We start from the raw sequence: 23,645 nt of genomic DNA, 5'->3' as shown, positions 1-23,645 counted from the left end.
TTGGCAAAAGCAGGCCTATATCACTTTTCCATTCATTAATACAAGGACTAGTGCGTTAGAATCTGCAATTTTTATCGTTTGTCCAGTGAGAATTTCATGACATTTCACCGATTGGAAGTGAAGTTATTGCGTTTTAAGTGTCAGTATGTTTCTATTATCGGTGCGAAAATGAGCTTCGAACAAAGAGCCAACATTAAATTTTGTTTTTAAATTGGTAAAACTTTTACCGAAACGTTTCAATTGATGGAACAAGTTTATGGCGATGATTGCCTATCCCGTAGCAGAGTGCACGAGTGGTTTCAACATTTTCAAAGTGGTCGTGAGGACATAAATGACAATCAACATGTGGGCCATTCAAATTTCGTGATCACCGAAAATTACATCGAAACTGTGCGTGAATTCATCAAAAATCAGCTGAAATCATCATTGAAATTGATGGAAATGGAATTGAACATCTCCAAAATACGATTCAATTTATCGCATTTTGACCGAACATTTGGGCTTATGAAAGGTGTGTGCACGGTTTGTCCCGCACAAATTGACTGACGAACAAAAATTGCTCAGAATCCAACATTCGAAGGACATCATTAAAGAGGTCAAAAAGGACAAAAACTTCCTTTACAATATTGTGACTGGTGACGAAATGTGGTGTTCTAATATGATCCCGAAACGAAACGCCAGAGTGCTGAATGGAAGGCACCGGACGAGCCGAAACCCAAAAAATCGCGCATGGAGAAGTCTAGAGTGAAGACAATGCTGATTCGTTTTTATGATTCCAAGGGTATTGTCCACAAAGAATTTTTTCCATCCGGCAAAACGTTAATGCGGTATTCTACCATGAAGTTTTGAAGCGTTTGGTGCGCCGTATTCTACGTGTTCGGCCCGAATATCGCGAAGATGAAAGTTGGCTTTTGTTGCACGATAATGCGCCGTCTCATCGATCGACGCTTGTGACCGATTATTTGACCAAAAATCAAATTTTAACCATTAACAACTCGCCGTATTCACCTGATATGGCACCGTGCGACTTCTACCTTTTCGGAAAAATGCATTTGCCCATGAAAGGAAAGCGTTATGCAGACGTAGAGGCCATTCAAAAGGCTTGCACCGGCATACTGGCGGCCATACCGGCCAACGAGCTAAAACACTCGTTCGACATGCTTTTGGATCGTACAAAAAACTGTATTGACGCAGAAGGAGACTATTTTGAATCAAATAAATAGATTTTGCCGAAAATACCATTTGTTCTGTTTTCGTGTTTGGCGATCTGAGACAGCTACGTCCAGTAGGTAATAGATGGATATTTCAATCCACATCAGAATTTCATAATCCATATAGTGTCATAGTCTGCTCTATGGGGGTGCTTCAAGTTCTTTGAGCTTATTGAGATTATGAGACAGCAAGAAGACCAGTCCTTTGTAATATGGCAAATGGCAAAATGACTCCTGCTGATATTAGGTTGCAGGATTGTTGATAGTCGTTAAGTTCCGGATGATGTTATTCATCTGTTTACTAGTAATGCTGAATTCGATAGGTATAATACAGAAAAATTAAACTCAATTCAAACTGAGCAATTTATATCTCATGCTCGGGATTCCATTAAGGCTAAATATCTCAACATGGAAACTAGGAATAAGTATCTTAAGTTAGTAACAAATTTCAAGAGTTCTCAGTTACAAGGTTTATGTACGAGTATGTAGCTCCTTAATTTTGAAAACTGCGAAATATATGGTAACTGTCAATGTTGACACAGCAGATGGATTAGTAAATGGAACAACAGGTATTTTAATGGAGATAGGCTTCAATTCAGTCAATAATCCAAATCTTTTATGGATTAAATTCTTTGAAGATAGTGTAGGAGTAAATGCTCGATCAAAATGTACTCACCATGATGAACCTCTGAAAACTACAAAGAGTTTTGAATATAAATCAAACGAGCAAGTTACCATTGACCGTGAGCAATTTCCTGTTAAGCCTACAGAAGGTATAACCATTCATAAGAGCCAGGGAGCTACATATAGCAAAGTGGTGGTTCACACTTGCCTCAACATGAAATGCGATTCATTATATGTAGCTTGTAGTAGAGCAACGAGTGCACCTGGCCTTTATATAGTTGAGGATTTTGTTGCTCCCCACCCAGACCCCAAATCGAAGGTTGACAAAGAGCTAGACAATTTGCGCTCTGTCAAGTTTCTTCACATACACTTTGATTATTTAATCAAAAGTTCAGACTTAAATGTCTTTTTTCACAATACTCAAAGTATAAACTGTCATATTGAAGACATTCGTTCTGTGAATCTTATGCTTCGGTCTTCAATTTTATGTTTTGTTAAGACTTCAACGTACTCCAATGAAGTATATGATATACCAGGTTTTACTATAGGAGTACGTTTAGATGTCGAACAGCAATCGAATAGAGCGCGGTAGAAGAAGCATCCTTATAATGAAATATTCGATGATGCTAAACTTTTCTCTAGTGGCAGACATGTGTCCGGCTCGGCTCTTTTGGAGTATGCCGTGTTTAAATATAAGTCTATCGGATTCTTAGTAGTATATAAATCTCCGTCTTACCCATTGCGCACATTTTCAAGAGAATTTGAGAGCTTATTTCAAAAGCACGCATTTTTGAATGGCAAGTCTGTAGTTTTAGGAGATTGTAATATGTGCCTTTCTAGATCTCATGATTACAGGACATATTAATTCTTGTTAATGAAGCAATTCCGTTCATTACTAGACTTGAATTCACCTACCACTACTTATAACGCATGTTTAATACGGTATATAGTTACCATGACGCAGTTTCGGTCAGTATTCGAGATGTTACTTAAAATGAAATGTATTAAAAATTAAATAAAATAAAATAAATTATATTATTATTGATCTCATTGATATTTTTTCTATAGCCTGTACCCAAAGGGTGAAAGGCTATAATAGTTTTGTGCGAATGTATGCAACACAAAGTATATATATTATTGATCAGGGAGACAAGCCGAGTCTATGTAGCCATGTCCGTCTGTCCGTCTGTATGAGCGCAAGGATCTTAGAAGGTACAAGGGCTAGAATGACCAAACTTGGTATCCAGGTTCCCCTGAGCCCTAGGCAGGTCAAGTTTGTCTTTGTTTATTCACATATACATATATATATATTTTTGGTTTTTCCTTTTTGGTGGGAGGTACAGGAGTTTTAAGAGTTGAGCTCGCTCGACTTTAGCATTCCTTTCATGATTTAATATAATTTCTTTTACATATTTTTTTAAATTTTCCTTTTCTGTGGAGATTATAGGATATTTTACTGTAGGGTTTGCTCAACTGTAGCGTTAAACTCGTCAAAGAAACTTCTAGACCTTGTATTCGTAAATGTTGTGTCAAATACGGTTTTAAACAGAAAACTGCCGTTATCCCTTCCCGAAGATGTTCACCATCCAACATTAGAGTTGGTTGTTAATATTGAAATGTACTATACTCCGCCGTCCCCCTTTAAAAAAGCTAATTTTAAGAAATTGAATTGTATTGCCTTTTATAATGATGTTCAGTTTCATAATAATTTACAGTTTGATCTCAATGCCCTCCAATTGTGGTGTTCCTGGAATCTGTTGTACCTAAATTTTGTTAAATGTAAACTAATGACGTTCCACCCATGCAAGCCTTACTTCGTTTCATATTATTTCAATAACATTGCTTTAGAACGGATTTACACTGTTAGCGGCTTAGGTGTACTATTTGATGCTTAACTTTACGGTTCCTCAAAGACCTATACGATTTTTTGCTCCCTTAAGCCTTAATCGCTGTGCTACGCTTTGCACAGTTCGTTTCGGGTTCTATGTAGCAACTATAATCAATTGAGCCATCTCTTTGGCCATGAGAGCTCTGTCAGTTCGATGAAATCAGACATACTTAATTTCTTAAGGTCTGAATAATATTTTTTGATGCTCTTTAATATCTTTACTTTAAAAAAAAAAAAATTATTGTAATTATATTTAATTTTAATTTTTTTGTTGCTGTTTCTATTGTTTTTATTTTTAATATCTGAATGCATATCCTGTATATTTATAGCCTGTACCCAAAGGGTGAAAGGCTATACTAGTTTTGTGCGCATGTATGTAACACACAGAAGGAGGCGTGGCAGACCCCACAAAGTATATATATTCTTGATCAGGATGAGATAGGTCAATTCTGAAGAAAGTTATAGCCATAAGTAAAATCGCTGCTCATGCGCTGCCTGCAGCTCTGTCGGCAGCGCTGCCCGCAGCTGTTGTTGTTGTTGCTGCTTTGGTTCAACTTTGTGCTGCATACATACACCCATATAAACACGCATAGGTACGTGATGTAAATGTATGCTGTTAAAACTGAACATAAACATGTATTCTAATTTAATTTAATTAATTCATTCATTCATTCATTCATTTTTTTTAATAATTTAATTTTTTTAAAATTTTTTTTTTAATTTTTCTTTTTTGTGGAGAGTACAGGCTATTTTACTGTCGGGCTTGCTCGACTGTAGCGTTCTTTCTTGTTTACTTGTTTATGTTTAGGATATTGACAGATATTCGTCAGAAATAAAAATAAATAACTAAAGTTGGTATCCAGATTTGTCCATTACTGTCTACATTCTCAAACTTACAAAAACAAAACTTTGCTAAAGCAATCTCTAAAAATTTTCTACTCTTGTTTTATATTTTCATCCCCATCGGCCAATTCTAAGAAAAAAGCGAAACAGTTTCACTCCAGTACTACGCCCACAAGCTTCATTGTCAAAGTTCGCTTTTCTTCTTCCTTTTTCTTCTGTTAAGTCAGTGTCTGAAGTTTGTCTGTGTACAGGATAATTCCCAGTCGGGCTTGCTCGATTGTAGCGTTCTTTCTTGTTTTGAAATTAATTTTTAAAATATATTTTTATAATGTTTTTTTTTGTGAGATTTTTTGTGGGTACAGGGTATTTAAGAGATGAGCGTGCGCGACTCTAGAATTCCTTTCTTGTTTTCTCTTAAAAAATTGTGAATTTGTAAGGCGAGTCTGTTAAATATAGTATATATTATTTTATAATATTGCCGATTCTCTGTATTTTTATTTCTTGTGCCCATCAGGCATATTTACCCATCGGTAAATATGGTATATTAGGTTTGTGTGAATAAAACGGGTCGGAGTCTATGCCCCTGTTTAAAAAAAATAAAGATATACGAGTAAAAGCCTAATACATACCTCCCACGGCTTGGCATTTTAATGAAACCACATCACCTTCACCATATGGACCCACAACCGTTGACCTCTCGACGTTATCGTTATCTCTTATAATGACTTGCTTAGGAGGAGCTATAAAAAAAAATAAATATTATTAAGTGTTTGATGAATGTATTCTTAATTACAAACAATATGAGAAATGTTTATTTATTTTATAGTCGTTCTACTCATACACATTATATGAATCGTTCACATTAAGAAATTGGTGAATTCTATGCCATGGAGAGTGGTAAATGGTAAAGGAGCACAATGGAAACAGTATATCATAATAAAATGTACATAATATTTAAGTTTTAAGTCGATTTTTACGATAACGTAAAATAGCCTGTACTCTCCACAAAAAGAAAAATTAATTAGTTGAACCACAGCAGCAGCAACAACAACAGCTGCGGGCAGCGCTGCAAGCAGAGCATGGGCAGCGATTTTATTTATGGCTATAATTCTCTTCAGAATTGACCTATATTGTACTTGCTGAGATCGTTGCGCTCATACAGACGGACGGACGGACGCACGGACGGACAGACGGACATGGCTATATCGATTCGGCTTGTCACCCTGATCAATAATATATACACTTTGTGGGGTCTGTCACGCCTCCTTCTGTGTTACATACATTCGCACAAAACTAGTATAGCCTTTTACCCTTTGGGTACAGGCTATAAAAAGATACAAGTCCAACAATGTTTATTTTTGGCTTAAACGTAATTTTATTCATTGCACATTTTATTCTTTTACAGGGGTATATAATAAATATAAATAATTACACTTAGAATTAACAATTTTTGCATCGATTTTTCACCACAGTGTGTTGTAGTAAATATAAATTGTGGCTACTTCAGTTTCGAGATTAATATTAAATTACATTTAAAGTGTGGCGATATTGGGTTTGATTCACGCCGAAGGTTTCTTTTTATACCCTGTACCCAAAGGGTAAAAGGGTATCCTAGTTTAGTGCGTGTGTATGTAACACACAGAAGGAGGCGTGGCAGACCCCACAAAGTATATATATTATTGGTCAGTATGACAGCTGTTGTTGTTGTTGCTGCTTTGACTTATTCCTGTACGTATTTAAACACGCATAAACACGATGATGTAAATGTATCTGTTGAACCTGTACATTAACATGTCTTACTTTTGTAGGTATGTATATATGTACATATTATTGAATATTTTAATTTAACTTAATTAATGAATTTATTTTAGCTTGTACCCAAAGGGTGAAAGGCTACACTAGTTTTGTGCGCATGTATGTAACACACAGAAGGAGGCGTGGCAGACCCCACAAAGTATATATATTATTGATCAGGATGACAAGACAAGTCGATATAGCTATGTCCGTCTGTCCGTCCGTCCGTCCGTCTGTCTGTATGAGCGCAACGATCTCAGCAAGTACAATAGCTAGGATAACCAAACTTGGCATTCAGGTTCCCCTAAGCCCCAGGCAGATCGAGTTTGTGTTTTTTTTCTGATATACCCCCCCCCCCCCCCACTCCCCCGGAATTCGTGTTTTTCCTAACTCCGGTAGTTCTTGGAATTTTGAAATTTGGCACATACATCCAGTTCGTGGTTATTTGTCTGTATGCCAAGTGTCATCATGATAGGTCAATTCTGAAGAAAGTTATAGCCATAAATAAAATCGCTGCCCATGCTCTGCTTGCAGCGCTGCCCGCAGCTGTTGTTGTTGTTACTGCTTGGGTTCAATTTTGTGCTGCATACATACACGCATATAAACACGCACAGACACGATTCTGATGTAAATGTATGCTGATAAAACTGTACATGAACATGTCTTTAATTTAATAAAGTAATTTAATTACTAATTTAATACTTTTTTTTTATGATTAAAAAATTTTTTTTTCATTTTTTCCTTTTTGGTGCGTGGTACATTTAAGAGTTGAGCTCGACGTTTTGCTCGCATAAAATAGAAATTTCTATGTTGGTGGCAGTATTGCTTGAAAAAATATTTGTGAAGCATAGACATTTGAAAATGAACAAGCAATTATTGCAATTAACGCACCAGTCGACATTTGGATAGCGCCACCAGGGGACGCTAGATTCAAAAAGTCTTGTTTACTTTGGAACACACCTTGTAAGTCCAAATGCCAAGTTTCATCTGGGGCAATTTAACAGGACGTTATAGCCATATATGTACATAAGACCAAGTAGTGCCCGCAGCTGTTGTTGTTGTTACTGCTTTGCTCAGGCACAAGAGACATCCACAGACACACACAAACACACACATACACGCATAATTATTCTACAAATATGTACAGAGTATTTCAAAGTCGGGATACCCGACTTTAGCTTCTCTACTTGTTTTTTAATAGCAGAGTGTATTTTTATTTAAAACTGTTCATCGTGACAATCATTAAATTGGTTAAATAAACTTGACAATTTATTATTTCATGTTCCTGTCCAAGCACTCCCGCCCATCCTATAGCCGATGCAGTATGTGGCTACCCACTATGGAGCAGCGGCCTCTTTATTTTGGACCGGTCGGTTCATCCCCCAATCCCCCCCCCCACCCTCTCGCCTTATTATGTTTAGCAAAAACGCAGCTTTATTTTAATACAACAACAAATAACAAAACGCTAAATCGGTGTTGGTGTTCATATATGCCCCATTGCGCAAACCTAATATACTCTTTATGCCCCAAAAAAGGCGATTTCGACCATAGTGGAGTGGAACCCACGGTTCAACAAGTCTTAATTACTATATTCTTGTCTTTTCGATTATCCAGATAACCACTTACTGGCGACATCGCAAAAATGTATCGACAGTTCCTGATATCGTTCATCGTTACCAATGGATACTATGTAACGTATCAACTTAATACCATTACATATGGAATGTCAGCAGCTCCATTTCTTGCGTTAAGAAGCATCCATCACATCTGAGTTTGAGTACCCTGTAGGTACACTAAGCAATGACTTATACGTGGGCGATTTTCTGACATGTGCAGGCGAGCTATCTCTATTACAAGAGAAAAAGGATGAAACGGTAAAGATCCTTTCTAAAGCAGGATTACAACTTACAAAATTCGTACGAACGTCTGAGCGTCGCTCTTGAGGATCAAGATGTTACGAAAACAGTTCGAGTGGCATAGCAACCTCGTCGTGATGTATTCGTATTTCGTTACGAATACCAGGGAAATGAACCAATTACCAAACGCAAAGTGGATGGACTTTCTAGAAGATCTGAAGGATCTAGCCAAGTTGGAAATTCCACGATATGTTTTCACATCTCCGACCCATCGCTGCAAAATACATGGATTCGCAGATGCTTCCGAAAGAGCATACGGTTGCTGCATATACGTTCGCGCACATCTTGGCATTGAAGTCGACCTTCTAGTGGGAAAATCGAAGGTGGCGCCAATGAAAGTCCAATTGTTACCGAAACTTTAACTTTGTGGCGCCCTTCTACTAGGCCGAGTTTGGCGGAAATTCGAAAGAAAACTGGACATTTATGTTGAACAGGTCTATTTTTGGAGGGCTCCCAAAACCGCCAATCGAAGTCCATACGAAAGCAACACTTGTTTTTATACATGCTGACAGCGCACACCAAATATCTATTCTACAATCAATAATCGAGAACTGTTCATCGTATCTCCAAATTATTCACATATTTCGTATGAAATTATAGCATCTCTTCAACTTATGCTACAACGAATGTCGCCATTTTTGCAAGAACTGAAACTTGACAACAGTATTGTGCGTTTGATGAGAGTTAGTGGTCGCCTTTCAAACGCAGAACTATCATATGAGGAGAAACATCAAGCTCTACTACCACAGCACCATCGCTTTACAAAACTATATGTGGAACATTTACATCGCAGCAACTTTCACGCCGGACCCAGAATATTGCTTTCCATGCTGCGTGAGAGAATTTGGGTCATCAATACGAAAGGTCGTTCGTGGATGTATCAACTGTTTCCACTATAAGCCCCGTCTAATGAAGCAACTGATGGGTAATATACCGCCAGATCAGTTTTTACTCACCGGAGTTGATTTCTGCGGCCCCTTTTTACATCCAACAAGCTTGGAGGCAAACCTCCGTATAAAACATATGCGGCAATATTTGTCTGCTTCGCATCGAAGGCCATTCATATTGAATTGGTTTCTGAGCTACCTGCAAACACATTTCTGCTATGCATATGGCGATTCATTGCAACCCAACTAATTTTGTTGGAGAAGAGTTAAAGAATCAAATGTTAAACGAATCAGCCATTGAGATAATCAACTTATACAGCTCATCTAAAGGCTTCGAATCTAGTTTTATTCCCTCTAGATCACCACATTTTGGAGGCCTATGGGAAGCTACGGTGAAGGCGGCGAAAACGATGGTTCACAAGAACATTGCCAACACCCACCTAACATACGAGGAGCTGCAAACAATGTTTCTAGACGTGGAGGCCAGCGCCAGAAGCAGCACTCTACCGAGATTCAGATTCACCCGGCAAGTAGATGCGCTTTTTGGATAGATGGCAGCATGTGACATATCTCAAACAACAGTTTTGGTCACTTTGGCAGAGAAATTACGTGCACACACTCATCTCGTGGACCGAAAAGAAGCCGAACCTGTCGGTTAGGTAACTCATCATCATTCAAGAAGATAATAGCGCAACAATGGTTGTTGGCCCGAGTGATAGCAACAATTCCTGGAAAGGACGGAAAGGTCCAAGTTGCAGACGTGAAGACCGCTAAAGGCATCCTCAGGCGCCCAATCTACAAACGGAAAGGTCCGAGTTGCAGACGTGAAGACCGCTAAAGGCATCCTCAGGCGCCCAATCTACAAGCTGGCGCCCCTCCGATTGAGCTAGTTTATTTGTTATTGAAAGTAGGCTCTTTCAACGTGAGGAGGATGTTGAAGGAGAATAGTTTATAATTAATTATAATATTTGAAGAGTTGGATTTGAACATAACGATTTGTGTTTAATTAAGGTTGTAGTCCGGCAACGCACATTTTCGTTATACCATTGCAATCTTATTTTATTTAAGATTGGTACTATGGTATAGTAAAAATCAAAAGAGATATAGACACATAAACACTAACGGAATGTAGTTACCAAATTATACTTCGAAATTCCAAAAACTACGGGAGTTATGGAAAAAATAGGAATTGCGGGGGAAGTGGGGGGTATATCAGAAAAAATACACAAACTCGTCCTTTGGACTAGAGAGACTGGAGAATCTAGATAATAAATTTGGTTATTCTAGCTCTTAAACTTTCTGAGATCCTTGCGTTCATACAGACGGACGGACATAGCTTTATCGACTCATCTTGGCATTCTGATCAAGAATATATATACTCTTGTTATTTGTTATGTTAGCCTCTAGTATCAAAATCGACTATCGTCGCTGGGGTGCAGTGCTGTTATAATTTTTTGAGCAAAAACAGCTAGATTGCTGTTTGGTCATTTCATAGTTTTAAGAATTGCATTAGCTATTAAGAATATTGAAGTTTAGATTTAAGTAAAAAATAATGAATTGTTTGCACATATATATATATGTAATTGTTAGGCGCTGTCTGTTCTCAGCTATAAGTTCTATGCACATATGTTGCTCTCTCGCGCTGTCTCTCAATGCGTTCCACACGCGCATGAGAGCGAGCATAAACGATAAAATAAAATCACTTAGCAAATCGAGTTCAGACTGTGCAGTTCGCTTTTCTTTGCAATTTCTTAATATCCAGTGCGAGCCAAAAGCAGTCTGCCATTATCGTTAGATTTACTTCATTTGGAAGTAAATCAAATACATTGGACCTTAGCTTTTGCCATACCGGCAAGTTTCCAGCTTTAGCTGAACATTTTGGCGCCCCCGGGTGGACTTTGGCTTTTCTTGGTCGCCGCTGGACTTCGTTCTTCGTTGGATTCGTTCCTGTACGTGGATTGCTGAACTTGTGCCTCACATTGGGTTTGGATCTTGGCAAGTTCATCCAGCATCCATATGACTTTCCATAATTGTCAGGGAAGTGCACAGGTAACGAATGCAAATTAAGTTTCGGCCACACATGTGTGTACCAACATTGTCGGCTTGTGCAAAATAAATAAATGCAAATTTCCAAGTGACAATACGTATGTATGTACATAACTGCGCTTATTTGCTGCAAAGTGGACCGTGACTTTTTTTGGCATTCGGAATAATTATTTGTACCGACATTGTCACATTATTAAATGCATGTACAGTTGAATAAAGTTTGAATAAAGAAACTAAGTCAAATTTGAACTTGATATACATATGTATTTGTATTATTTAAACTGGTTGCGCTTGGCATTAAATTATTCCCAGTATATACATTTACATATAAATATATACACACGCATGTATATATACATACATACATACATACATAAATACATAAGAGAAAATTTTAGTCGCGCCAAATTCTCGGCTGGGTCGTTGCGCTTTACCAATTTGCCGTTGCTTTTTCTTTGGTACTTGTGTCCACTGTCCGTCGTTGCAGCTCGGTCTGCAAACGGTTACAGCTGTACATAGGCACACACAAAGCAACAAGCAATCGTGCGTTGGCTTTGTGCATTCGTCTAGCGACTTTAAATTTGCAGCGTTTCTCTTCGCACTTGCTGCTTGTGCGCTTTCTCGTTGCGCCAGCCGTCGATCTTGATTCTGCTAGCGCCTGCGCCGCTGCCGAATATTTGTTCTGTTGTAGCTGCGCTGCCAACGTTTGATAACTCAAATATTAATTCGAGTTATTGAACTTGTGTTTGCTTTGCGTCGATCAGCTGCGCTAACTAATAGAACAGTGCCGGCCAAATATATTAGGCACACTTTTGAGTTTGTGCATATTTAGGCAGTTTAACTTAAAACGTGCCAGTCTAATATATTAGACATTGTAGCTGTCCATTAGTATATTAGCGTTAGATTTGATAATCGCCAGCTATTATTCAAATTTCTCAATACACCGATTTTAATAAAACAGAATCAAAATGCCTAGTAAAAGATGCAAGCAAGTTCAGAGCAGAGAACTAGACGAGTCGAATTTTAGTAAAGCCGACTGCTGGCTACAGTCGCATGATAATGTGGTTCGCGACATTGAACGCATTAAGCGCTCCATTCAGAGTACCCCAGTCATCGAACCATTCGAGGTTGAGTGCAGGCTAGAAATTTTGAATAGATATATAGAAAAGGCATTCAAAATACAGGAAGAGCTCGATAACATAAATCCTTCTCTAGCTTCTAGAGCAGACTTAGAAAGTCTGTGCGTCACAGCAAAGGCATTGCTCATGAGCAGAGGTGGACGGGCAAAACTCCATACGGATAGTTTAGCCAATTCCACAATGAGTGGACACTCTCATAGCCGGCAACTTCCAGCAATGAAGTTGCCGAGATTTAGCGGAAACTATTCCGATTATAAAAACTTTATTGGTCTTTTTGAGAGCTTGGTCGACGACGATCCATCTTTGTCCAATATTGAAAAGTTCAACCACCTGCTTTCATGCCTAGATAAAGAAGCGCTTGGTACCGTAAGAGCCTACCAGGTAACCGAGGATAATTATCCTAAAGCGATTGCAGCGCTTAAGCGCGTGTACGATAATAGTTGCCTTATCGTATTTGATAGCATTGCCAAACTTTTTGATTTTCCCAAGTTGCAAAGCCCGTCAGCTGTATCGTTGCGTTCATTGATTGATAATGTTCGCGCCAGCTACGAGTCGTTGTTGTCGTTAGGTAACGACAATCAAATTTCAAACTTAATGCTCATACATTTGGTTATGAGCAAAGTTGACCCCACTACACGTTCAAAGTGGGAGGAAAGCCTTGACTACAGCCGTCATCCGTCTTGGGAAGATTGCGAGGCTGCACTCAATCGACGTTATCAGCATTTGTCCGCTGAAGAATCGTCTTGTGGCCGTAGTCAAAAAAAATGTGCCAATTATGCAAACAAGGGTAGTAAAGTTGCGCTACCAGTTGCTCAGCCTAGTCAGCCGAATGAGCATTACATACATTCGTGTACCCAATTTGCAGCGATAACTCGAGACGAACGTTTCAATTTCGTGAAACGGTCTCTGTTATGTATAAACTGCCTTAGAAAGGGTCATACAACCAAAGTGTGCAAATCAGCCGGGTGTAGAGTTTGCTCAAAACCACACCACACAATCCTGCACAAATATGCTGCAAATTTCCCACATCCTGCACCTGTTAGTCAGTCAGTAGCTGCCCAGCCGGCAACGCCAGCATAAACTTCGGTTGTTAACCATGCAACTACTGTTTCTGACCAGGTCATATTAGCTACGGCAGTTGTTCGAGTTATGGATCTATCAGAATCTTTCCAACTTGCCAGGGCCTTACTCGATTCTGGTTCCCAAGTCAATTTCATGACGGAAGAGTTGGCCAAATCGTTGAATTTAAAATGGGAAAGAAAAGATATAAGCTTACTTGGCATAGGTAAACGCAAATCTGCTGTCAGACATGTCATGCAAACGTCGATAGCTTCACGCGTCGGCAACTTCACATTCGGTTCTGAATTTGGAATTTTGAGCGCTATTTCGTCCTACCAGTCTGAAAAGGCTGTGGTAAGCGTTGATGTGCCTGAGGGTCTTTAGTTGGCGGATCCTCAATTTCATAGGCCAGAACGTATTGATATGCTTCTTGGAGCAGATGCATTTTTCGAGCTTTTGAGAGAAGGGCACGTAAAAGAAACAAGTGAGTCTCCCTCTTTACAATCAACATCCCTCGGCTGGAAAGTGGCTGACCGATGCCAGTCTGCGAGCTTACCCAAATCTTGTTCTGCGTCCCTTGTAAGCTCAAGTCATGATATCTCGCATGATCATGAACTAATTAATTTAGACACACTTGTTCTGGGAGTTGGAAGAAGTTCCAAATTTAACTGAAACAAATTTATATACCCCAGAACAGATGCTTTGTGAGAAATCATTCGTAAATTCAATCACTCGTTTGCCCTCGGGTCGGCTAAGTGTCGCATTGCCATTTAAATCTAGCCCTCAGTGTCTTGGCAACTCATTTGAGAATGCTAAAAGGCGTTTTTGACACTAGAGAGAAGAATGGCAAAGCAGCCAGAAATATATGTCATGTACAACAACTTTATGTTGGAATATATTTCGTTGGGCCATATGACTGCTACCGACAATAGGATTCCGAGAGAGCCACACTATTTTATTCCATACCAGTGTGTGCTAAGACCACAAAGCACCACAACGAAGTTGCGAGTAGTTTTCGACGCGTCGAGCAAGACGTCGTCACAGAAGTCATTAAATGACATTCTTATGGTTGGTCCAACCATCCAACCATGTTTGTACTCCACTTTGTTGAGGTTTCGACTTCGGCCATTTGCACTGTCGGCTGACATTGCCAAAATGTACCGGCAGGTTGAAGTCGAAGAATCACAGCGCAATTTCCAGTTAATCACTTGGAGAAAAGGCCCCACAGAGCCACTTCAAATATACCGATTAAATACGGTCACCTATGGTACCGCATCGGCACCGTTCTTGGCAATTCGATGCCTAAAATATTTGAGTGAGCTGCACGCCCAGTCACATCCACTGGCTTCTAAGTCATTAGCTTCTGACTTTTATGTGGATGATTTGCTATCTGGCGCAGATACTGTGGAAGAATTGCAACTGTTATATTGCGAACTTAATGCAGTTTTAAAACCATTTGGGTTGGTTCTTGCAAAATGGTCATCAAATTGTGAGGATTTTGAAGTCCAGCCTTCTGACGAACTTGTCATTGGACATCAAGAGGACACAAAGGCTTTAGGCATTGTGTTGAATCCTCGTGATGACGCATTTAAATATTCTACAGCAAACATATCGCTAGACGTAGTGCCTACAAAACGGGCAATTCTGTCGTTTATATCGCGTCTATATGACCCACTTGGTTTGCTGTGCCCAGTTATTACTAGGGCAAAAATATTAATGCAAGAACTTTGGCTACTTAAATTTGCATGGGATGACCAAATACCTAGTCACCTTCTGAAGGATTTGCAGTCCACAACGAACTCATTTGTTGACTTGGAGTCGTTGCGCATACCCCGTTACGTTGGTGTCACAAAAACAGCAAAGTGCCAAGTGCATGGTTTTGCTGATGCCTCAACAAGAGCGTACGGGTGCTGCCTCTACATTCGAGTAGAGCATGAGCAGAACGTGACAGTGCACTTGTTGACTGCTAAGTCCAAAGTTGCACCATTGAAGACCAAATCGGTTCCACGCCTGGAGCTTTGTGCAGCCCAATTATTGGCCAATTTATGGGACAAAGTCAGGCAACTTCTGCACACGCCAGTGGAGCAAGTAATTTTCTGGTCAGATTCAGAAGTGGTGTTACATTGGTTGCAAACGCACCCGTCTCATCTTAATACATTCGTTGCCAATAGAGTAGCAAACATTCAGGAACTGACGTCAAATGTGTTGTGGCGTCACGTTCCCACAAAAGAAAATCCAGCAGATTTAGCTTCGCGTGGTTGTACCACAACTGAACTGACTGATTCACATTGGTTCAATGGTCCGAAATTTTTACGTTTGGATCGTTCCCTTTGGCCTCAGAATTCACATCTTGAACTGACCACAGAGCAGTCAGAGCTGGAGCTGCGAAAGAGTGCTACGGCTCTCATCGCGGCCGATGTGCCTTCTAATCCACTTATTGATTTAGTGGAAAGGTTCTCATCGTTTCCGAAAATTATTCGCATTGTTTGCTACATCTTTCGATTTAGAAACGGAAAACGATTTAATCACTCGTCTCTTGTGCCAACTGCAGCCGAATTGGAATTCGCGTTCTTGGCAGTTGTGCGTGCGGTGCAGCACACAGCTTTTGCAGATGAAATCTCAAAACTGGACAAATCACTAACATTGAAGCCCTCGTACCAAAAGCTAAATCCTTTTCTGTGCCCGCATCGGAACGGTCCACATGAGCTTACATTGGTACGAGTGGGCGGTCGCTTATTAAAGGCACCAATTCCTCATAATGCAAAGTTTCCGTTGTTAATGCCAAAAGGATGCCGGTGTATTACCCTGTACATACAATATTTGCATGTAACAAATTGCCACGCTGGTCCTCGTGCACTTGTCGGCATTCTTTGTCAACAAGTGTGGCTGATAAATGCGCGACAAGCCTGTACCGCAATTGTGCGTCGTTGTGTACATTGCTTTCGGTATAAACCAATATTGGCAAGCCAAATTATGGGAAATTTGCTCGCTGATCGGCTACATGGATGTAGACCGTTTGAAGTAAGCGGAGTGGACTTTTGTGGTCCAATACCTGTCTCGATGGGATTTCGTGGCAGAGCCCCGGTCAAAATGTATGTCGCAGTATTCGTGTGTTTTACTTCTAAAGCTGTGCATATAGAAATCGTAACCGACCTGACATCTAATTCATTTGTAATGTGTTTATCTAGATTTGTCGGCCGCCGTGGGCTTGTGAAGCGCCTGTACTGCGACAATGCCACCAATTTTGTGGGTGCTGCACGCATGTTGGCGGACTTCAAGAGCAGCTTCAACGCCAACAAGGATGCCATCGTTTCAGCTGCTGCCACGAAAGGAATAACATTCGTGTTTATTCCCCCACGAGCACCGCATTTCGGCGGCCTTTGGGAGGCGGCGGTCAAGTCCGAAAAAACGCTTCTCCTAAAGGCAATAGGAAGCGCCCGACTGCGGCAAGACGAGTTGGCGACCGTGCTGGAGGTGGAGGCCATACTCAACTCGCGGCCGATCATCGCAGACAGCACCAACCCAAACGACGGCGAGGCCGTCACACCAGCGCATCTTCTCGTAGGAGAAATGCTCACAGCGCTGCCGTCCGAATCAACGCAGCCCGTGGTCGAAAGCAAGCTGACCTACTTGCAACGCTGGCAGCTGATCTGCGGCATCAAGCAGCGGTTTTGGGCCGATTGGTCCAAAGACTACCTGCTAAGCCTGCAGCAGCGCCAGAAGTGGGCAGTAGGTCAGCCCGATCTGGAGGTCGGCACGGTGGTTCTCGTCCACGAGGACAACCTTCCACCGCAGCAGTGGATGCTGGGAGTCGTCGAGGGAACGACTCGAGGAGCGGATGGAAGAGTGCGCGTGGTGACCGTCCGAACTAAGACGGGCCAGTACACTCGAGCGATCCATCGTTTGGCCCCATTGCCAAAAAATATTTCTTGAAGCCCTACGGGCGTTCAACGCGGCCGATGTTTGGTCATTTCATAGTTTTAAGAATTGCATTAGCTATTAAGAATATTGAAGTTTAGATTTAAGTAAAAAATAATGAATTGTTTGCACATATATATATATGTAATTGTTAGGCGCTGTCTGTTCTCAGCTATAAGTTCTATGCACATATGTTGCTCTCTCGCGCTGTCTCTCAATGCGTTCCACACGCGCATGAGAGCGAGAATAAACGATAAAATAAAATCACTTAGCAAATCGAGTTCAGACTGTGCAGTTCGCTTTTCTTTGCAATTTCTTAATATCCATTGCGAGCCAAAAGCAGTCTGCCATTATCGTGAGATTTACTTCATTTGGAAGTAAATCAAATACATTGGACCTTAGCTTTTGCCATACCGGCAAGTTTCCAGCTTTAGCTGAACAATTGCCAATAAAATAAAGCTAAAAAGAGCTAAATCCAAGGCAAAGCAAGCTAAAAACAAGCCGGCTTTAAGAACACTATTTTCTTGCTTAAATTTAAGGAAATATCTGTTCTAATGTTTTCATATTAATTCTATATTCATAATTTATAATAATATATGAGATTCTTCGTCAGGATGATTTTGTTTTTACGATTATGAATATGGTTTATTTTTCTTACTTAAGCTTAATTAAGTTCACCTGGCTGAAGACCCGCTCCACTTCGCGAATACCTTGTTTATACACTTTAGACATATCTTAACGCAGCAAAGAAGAAAAAAAACGGCTTATGCTCGAGCCTGGAGATGATTTTGATAGATTTTATTATCGAAAATAGATTATCACTGCTTATATTCATGATTTTAAGTGTTGACAAAGATAAGGGAAACAAGAAAAGAATGCTAAAGTCGAGCAAGCTCAACTCTTAAATACCCTTAAATACCAAAAAGGAAAAAAGAAAAAAAAATTTAAATAATTAAAAAAAATTATATTAATTAAATTAAAGACATGTTCACGTACAGTTTCAACAGCATACATATACATCAGAATCATGTCTTTGCGTGTTTATATGCGTGTATGTATGCAGCACAAAGTTCAACCCAAGCAGCAACAACAACAACAGCTGCGGGCAGCGCTGCCGGGGGGAAGGGGGGGGGTGGGGAGGGGTGTATCAGAATAAAAAAATAAACTTTACCTGCCTAGGGCAGGTTTGGTTATTCTAGCTCTTGTACCTTCTGAGATACAGACGGACAGGCGGACATGGCTATATCGACTCGGCTTATCACCCTGATCAATAATATATATACTCTGCCACGCCTCCTTCTGTGCGTTACATACATTCGCACAAAACTAGGATAGCCTTTTACCCTTTGGGTACAGGCTATAAAAATGTATGGTGAAAACGACGTGGCGGCCGATTGGCGGTTGTTTTATGCACATATGTGGCCCCTATTCTAACAATAGCTAAGAATAGCAGTCTCCGTTGGGTTCGTGCGCACATGCGTAGCCCATGCCCAGCTCATGATACAGTACAATGGACTTCCTTAGTATGGGACATATAGGACATAAATAATAGATAAATAACATATATTTTGTGGGGTGTGCCACACCTCCTTCTGTGTTTTACATACATTCGCACAAAACTAGTGTACCCTTTCACCCTTTGGGTACAGGGTATAAATATAATTAGGACTTGCGCTGGAGCTGTTACTTTATTAGCACGTTATGTTGCTGAACAACGACTGTCTCGAACAAATAAATAAGGATGAAGGAAGGGTGAGCTTTTCTTCTGTCATGTGCAGCTATATGTTTACAAGGCCGATATGGAAGCCATCTGCAGCCTGGCCGAGAGCAGTGATGGACGTTGACGTCGATAGCCCCACTGCGGATCCACATGGCGACGTCTCCTACGATTCCGACTTCGGGGCGACACTAGGTCGACTCTATACCGACCACGAGCTCCTCGAGGACGCCAACGATGAAGCCGATGCGACGTTTACGGATGAGAGCGAGGGATCCAATGGTGCAGGTCCTCCAAATCAACCTGCATGATAGTAAGGCAGCAAGTGCTAATTGTCCTAATACAGGAACTATGGGTAAGTAATAATAAAATCCGGGGTCAAAGCTCATCACAGCTTACCGTATTCTGTACGTACGGCAAGAAAAAACCGCGGTCATGTATCTTATCAAAGAAACAACTTAATGCTATCTTACTCTCCCAATACAATGATGCTGACATAACAACAGTCAGCTTTTACATCAACGACAAATTGGGAATCACCGAGCTAAGAATTATATCGTTCTATCTCGCCCACGATCACCAAGTAACTCCGCCGCCACCACTGCTCTCTGTTTGACTACATAATAAGTAGTAACCTACTGATATATAACATAGGGAACGACCCCCCTGCATAACAATAAACCGTAGAGAGGTGTTATACGTGACACTGGCGTCTGACTGCCTTATCGATAGAAAACTAACATGGCAAGTCTTGGGGACCACTCGTTTTCAGACCATAGATTTATCCAATATAAGCTAGGGCGCATTCGTCCGGCGCCAGTAAAAATATCAATCCTATCAGACTGCTACTCAAATATCTCCCCTAGCCTCTGTTTCCGAACCAACTACTGGGAGAAGCTGGAGCCGTCAACCACCCTGGTGGTCTTCTGAGCTTGATAAACTAAGAATCATTAGCAGACAATAATTCAATAAAGCTCGATATGATAATATACAGACAAACTGGTCCAAATACAAAAGTGTGCTCGCCGTGTACAAAGCTACTATTAGGAGGGCCAAGCCCGCTTCATGGACCAAGTTCTGCAGCGGCATCGAATCTACATCCGAAGCAGCCAGACAGCAAAAGGATGACGGCGAATGGACGGGATCCTGCAAAGAGTCACTGGACATGATAACGGACACTCATTCCCTGCCCTTCGCTCCCCAGTTTCCAAAATAGAAAATTCTCTATCCATCAGGGAATATTCTCTGGTAGCCTTTCTAGATATTGAAAGCGTTTTCAACAATATTTTACATTCTTCGGTTAATGCCGAAATGGATCTAACCACTCGCAAGTTTGTTAGTAGGGGTACCTCACAGGGAGGGGTACCCTGGCTGCTAATAGTAAAACAGCTGTTTCGACAAATGGCCGTAGATGGTCATGACATCCTAGCGTGCGCGGACCATGTGGCGGTTATATTTAGATGAAAATCTCTCCCAACACTGTGCAACCTGATGGAAACTGCAGTCGCGGTACTCTAAAAATAGGCATCTTCTAGCGACTTAGGGGTAAATTCCTACAAAACCGAGATTGTACTCTTCAACTGCAGTCGCGGTACTCTAAAAATAGGCATCTTCTAGCGACTTAGGGGTAAATTCCTACAAAACCGAGATTGTACTCTTCACACGAAAGTATAAAATCCCGGAACTACTTCCGCCATCGTTAAACGGTGCGTCAGTCAGCAGAGTGCAGAGATCAGCGGAACTTTGCATCAGTGATGCCCTTCACACCACTCGAAATGATGCACTAAACACGATACTGAGCATTGTCCCCCTCGACATTATCGGGCAGGAGATGGCGGCTAACATGGAGAGACTTTGTTCATAGGCACGCAAAATTACTCCATCTTCATCCGTGGGTTCCGACCCATATGGACTATCATACACCGGTGGTCACCTTTGCCAGGAACTACACGGTAAGTATACCTACTCGCCTGGAGTGGGAACAACTGCCCCACTTGAGAAGCAGCGCCATTAATATATTAACTGACGGCTTGAAACTCGCTGGATGCGTAGGAGGGGGAATCTTCTCCCCCGATCTGGGCCTGAGACGCTCCATGGCATGCCAGCGTTTATCAAGAGGAAGTCAATGCTATTCATGTCGCCACCCAGCACCTACTAGCAACCAAAATGGACAGTAGACCAGACAGACAACCAAGCAGTGCTTAAAGTACTAGAGTCCAATCAGAAAAATTCTAACGTCATCACAGAATGCCGCAGATCTCTTAACGAGATGGCCCAACACGTCTGTACAAGCATCGTATGGGTACCGGGGCACCTAAATATAGAGGGGAACTGCATTACATATGAACTGGCTAGGGAGGCAATTACGCAGGTACGCATCCATCCTGACATGGAAAGCATGGGTCTCCTTCCGCCTACCCACACGTAATTATGCAAAGACGTTAGCCCAGCAACGATGGCATGGCCAGCCCTAGGCGCAAAAAGAACTGCCCAGCTCCTAAAAAATAGTAGAACGAAAGTCTCAGTGATACTGGAGGCACTCACTGGACATTGTCCGATTGGTCGTCACGCCGCCAGACTTGGCATCCCACATAATGATTTCTGCAGAAACTGCAGAGACGTATTCTTTAGCACTTTCTCTGCCACTGTCCTACCTTAAGCAGACGAAGATTAGCTACATAAGTCCATTTCTTAGCAATCTTGTAGAAATACACAGTATAGAGATTGCGTGCTTAAACAATTTCCTCAAAAGTCCCAGGTGGTTTGGGGCGGACCATAACAATCCATAGAGATTATATGGTATTACAACGGGCCTCCTTTGGCCTATGTGGGTGGGTGTGCACAACACCCAGCCATCGAAACCTAACCTAACCTAAGACCACTTTTACAGTGGCAATTTCCATCAACTCGCTGGCACTGACATTTGTAATATCGGAACTCAAGATTGAATTAAAATCTGTAGAATCTAATGAGGTTATGAGGTTTATAGCATTAATCTTTGGCAAACTGGTAGATGAAATTGTATTTTCGATTTCTGCATTTAAAAATCCGACTAATTAACTTCTATATCGATGAGGTCTTTTCTCTATTCCTTTAGGATAATCTGTTAATGTCAATTTGCTTTTTAAGTGAAAGTAATAAAATATAAGCAACTAGCAGGTATTGCCTGTTTTAACCCGGTTCAATATAACGTTTCATATTGTATTTATTTTGTGTGTGCATGACCTACCCATATGTTTACCCCTTATTAGTTACCAGTAAATATGCCAAAATATTTCGTTAAACGTACACACACATGACCACTATAACTAATATTTTTTTAAGCTAGTTTTCCCACCTTTGGAGCTAGAATTTTCCAAAAGCCTTTCTTAGTGCGCACCTACACTATGTTGGATACTATGAAACGATACTTGAGTCAAAATTTTAGCTTTCTAGCTTTTTCCGTTTGGGGTGTGCATTGATCACCAATCAATCAGGACAAACAATTTTATATATAAATAGATAACGCAACGTTGTAAGATAGATTATGCAAAAAAGGGGAATAATTATGAGAGTATATGCTAATTTTAAAATCACATTTGTGTCTTTTCGTGCCTTATTGAGTCAATACGATCACGCACGAACTCGGAATATGAAACACGGCAGTCGTGTCAATGCCGTGCAGCGATAAGCCACCATCAAAACGCACTGACAATTCCCATCTCAATTTACTGGAGTAAAACTGTCGAAAGTTGAATCCACCGATACTATCGATATCGATACTTCGAAGTTTGAATGCAATAAACAGAATATCTAAATAATAACATATTATAATTTATTGAGGTCAATTAGAACAAATCATATACATATGTATATATATACACGCAATGCGAAGCAGAATATGCGTAGCTCTGTTATTTGGTTTCTGCTTTACTATCGCTTACTCAGTCGTTGCCTAACGACGGTAACTGTAAACTTTTGGCATTTCGCCTTTGCTATTAAAAGGCGTAGATGATCAAAAAATGTTAACAAAAGAATAAGAAACGGTTGTCATCCTCGGTGCGGTTTGTTGTCCTGACCTACGCCACGAGATGGCCCGAAGAAAAAGGGGAAGGAATTTTCTTCAAGGCGTCGTGCATAGTTAGCTGCAGAGGTGTAGCACTCATGGTTTGATTGAACTTCCTGAGCCAAAGCTAGTGCAGATGGCAAATCAGATAGGCGGGCTGCAAACACAACGGCTGGAAGGATTCTTTTCAAACCTGAAATAAATTTTCGTCCCGATATTTTTCGTTCATACATTGTTTTTTCTCAACCTCGTCATAGTATTGGTATGTTGTCATGTTGCCTTGACGCAAGCATGTTAGCTCATGTTCTATTAATTACAATGGGCGTTTGTCCGCATATGTAAAATCTAATCTGTTTAATATTGCAGGAAGTTAAACACAGTGTTGAATGAGGATAGGATAGCGTCTGCAGATCCTGTGATCTTACTTCTAATTATTATGACAGCCTGATAAAGCCTAGAGCTACCTTCGTATGGTGTGTATATTTTATACACTGCTTCTGCCGCCTGACGCCAGGAGACATACTTAGCGGGCGTACCGTCAAATTCTGAGAGTGCGTT

General features: G+C 40.8%; 1 protein-coding gene across 1 annotated transcript in view; it reads right to left on the bottom strand.

Moving 5' to 3' along the window:
* Positions 1-23,645, bottom strand: part of LOC115628083 (hemicentin-2) — a 291,265-nt gene that overhangs the window by 229,268 nt on the left and 38,352 nt on the right. Inside the window, exon 4 of the mRNA XM_030524060.1 lies at positions 5,196-5,306. Coding sequence (XP_030379920.1) covers positions 5,196-5,306 — 111 coding nt within the window. The remainder of the gene's footprint in view (positions 1-5,195; positions 5,307-23,645) is intronic.

The sequence above is a fragment of the Scaptodrosophila lebanonensis genome, unplaced genomic scaffold, assembly GCF_003285725.1.
Source record: "Scaptodrosophila lebanonensis strain 11010-0011.00,11010-0021.00 unplaced genomic scaffold, SlebRS2 tig00000101-arrow-pilon, whole genome shotgun sequence".
In the NCBI taxonomy this organism is placed as follows: domain Eukaryota; kingdom Metazoa; phylum Arthropoda; class Insecta; order Diptera; family Drosophilidae; genus Scaptodrosophila; species Scaptodrosophila lebanonensis.
Note: the sequence above shows the minus strand (reverse complement) of the source record. Positions and strands in the feature narration are given on the sequence as shown.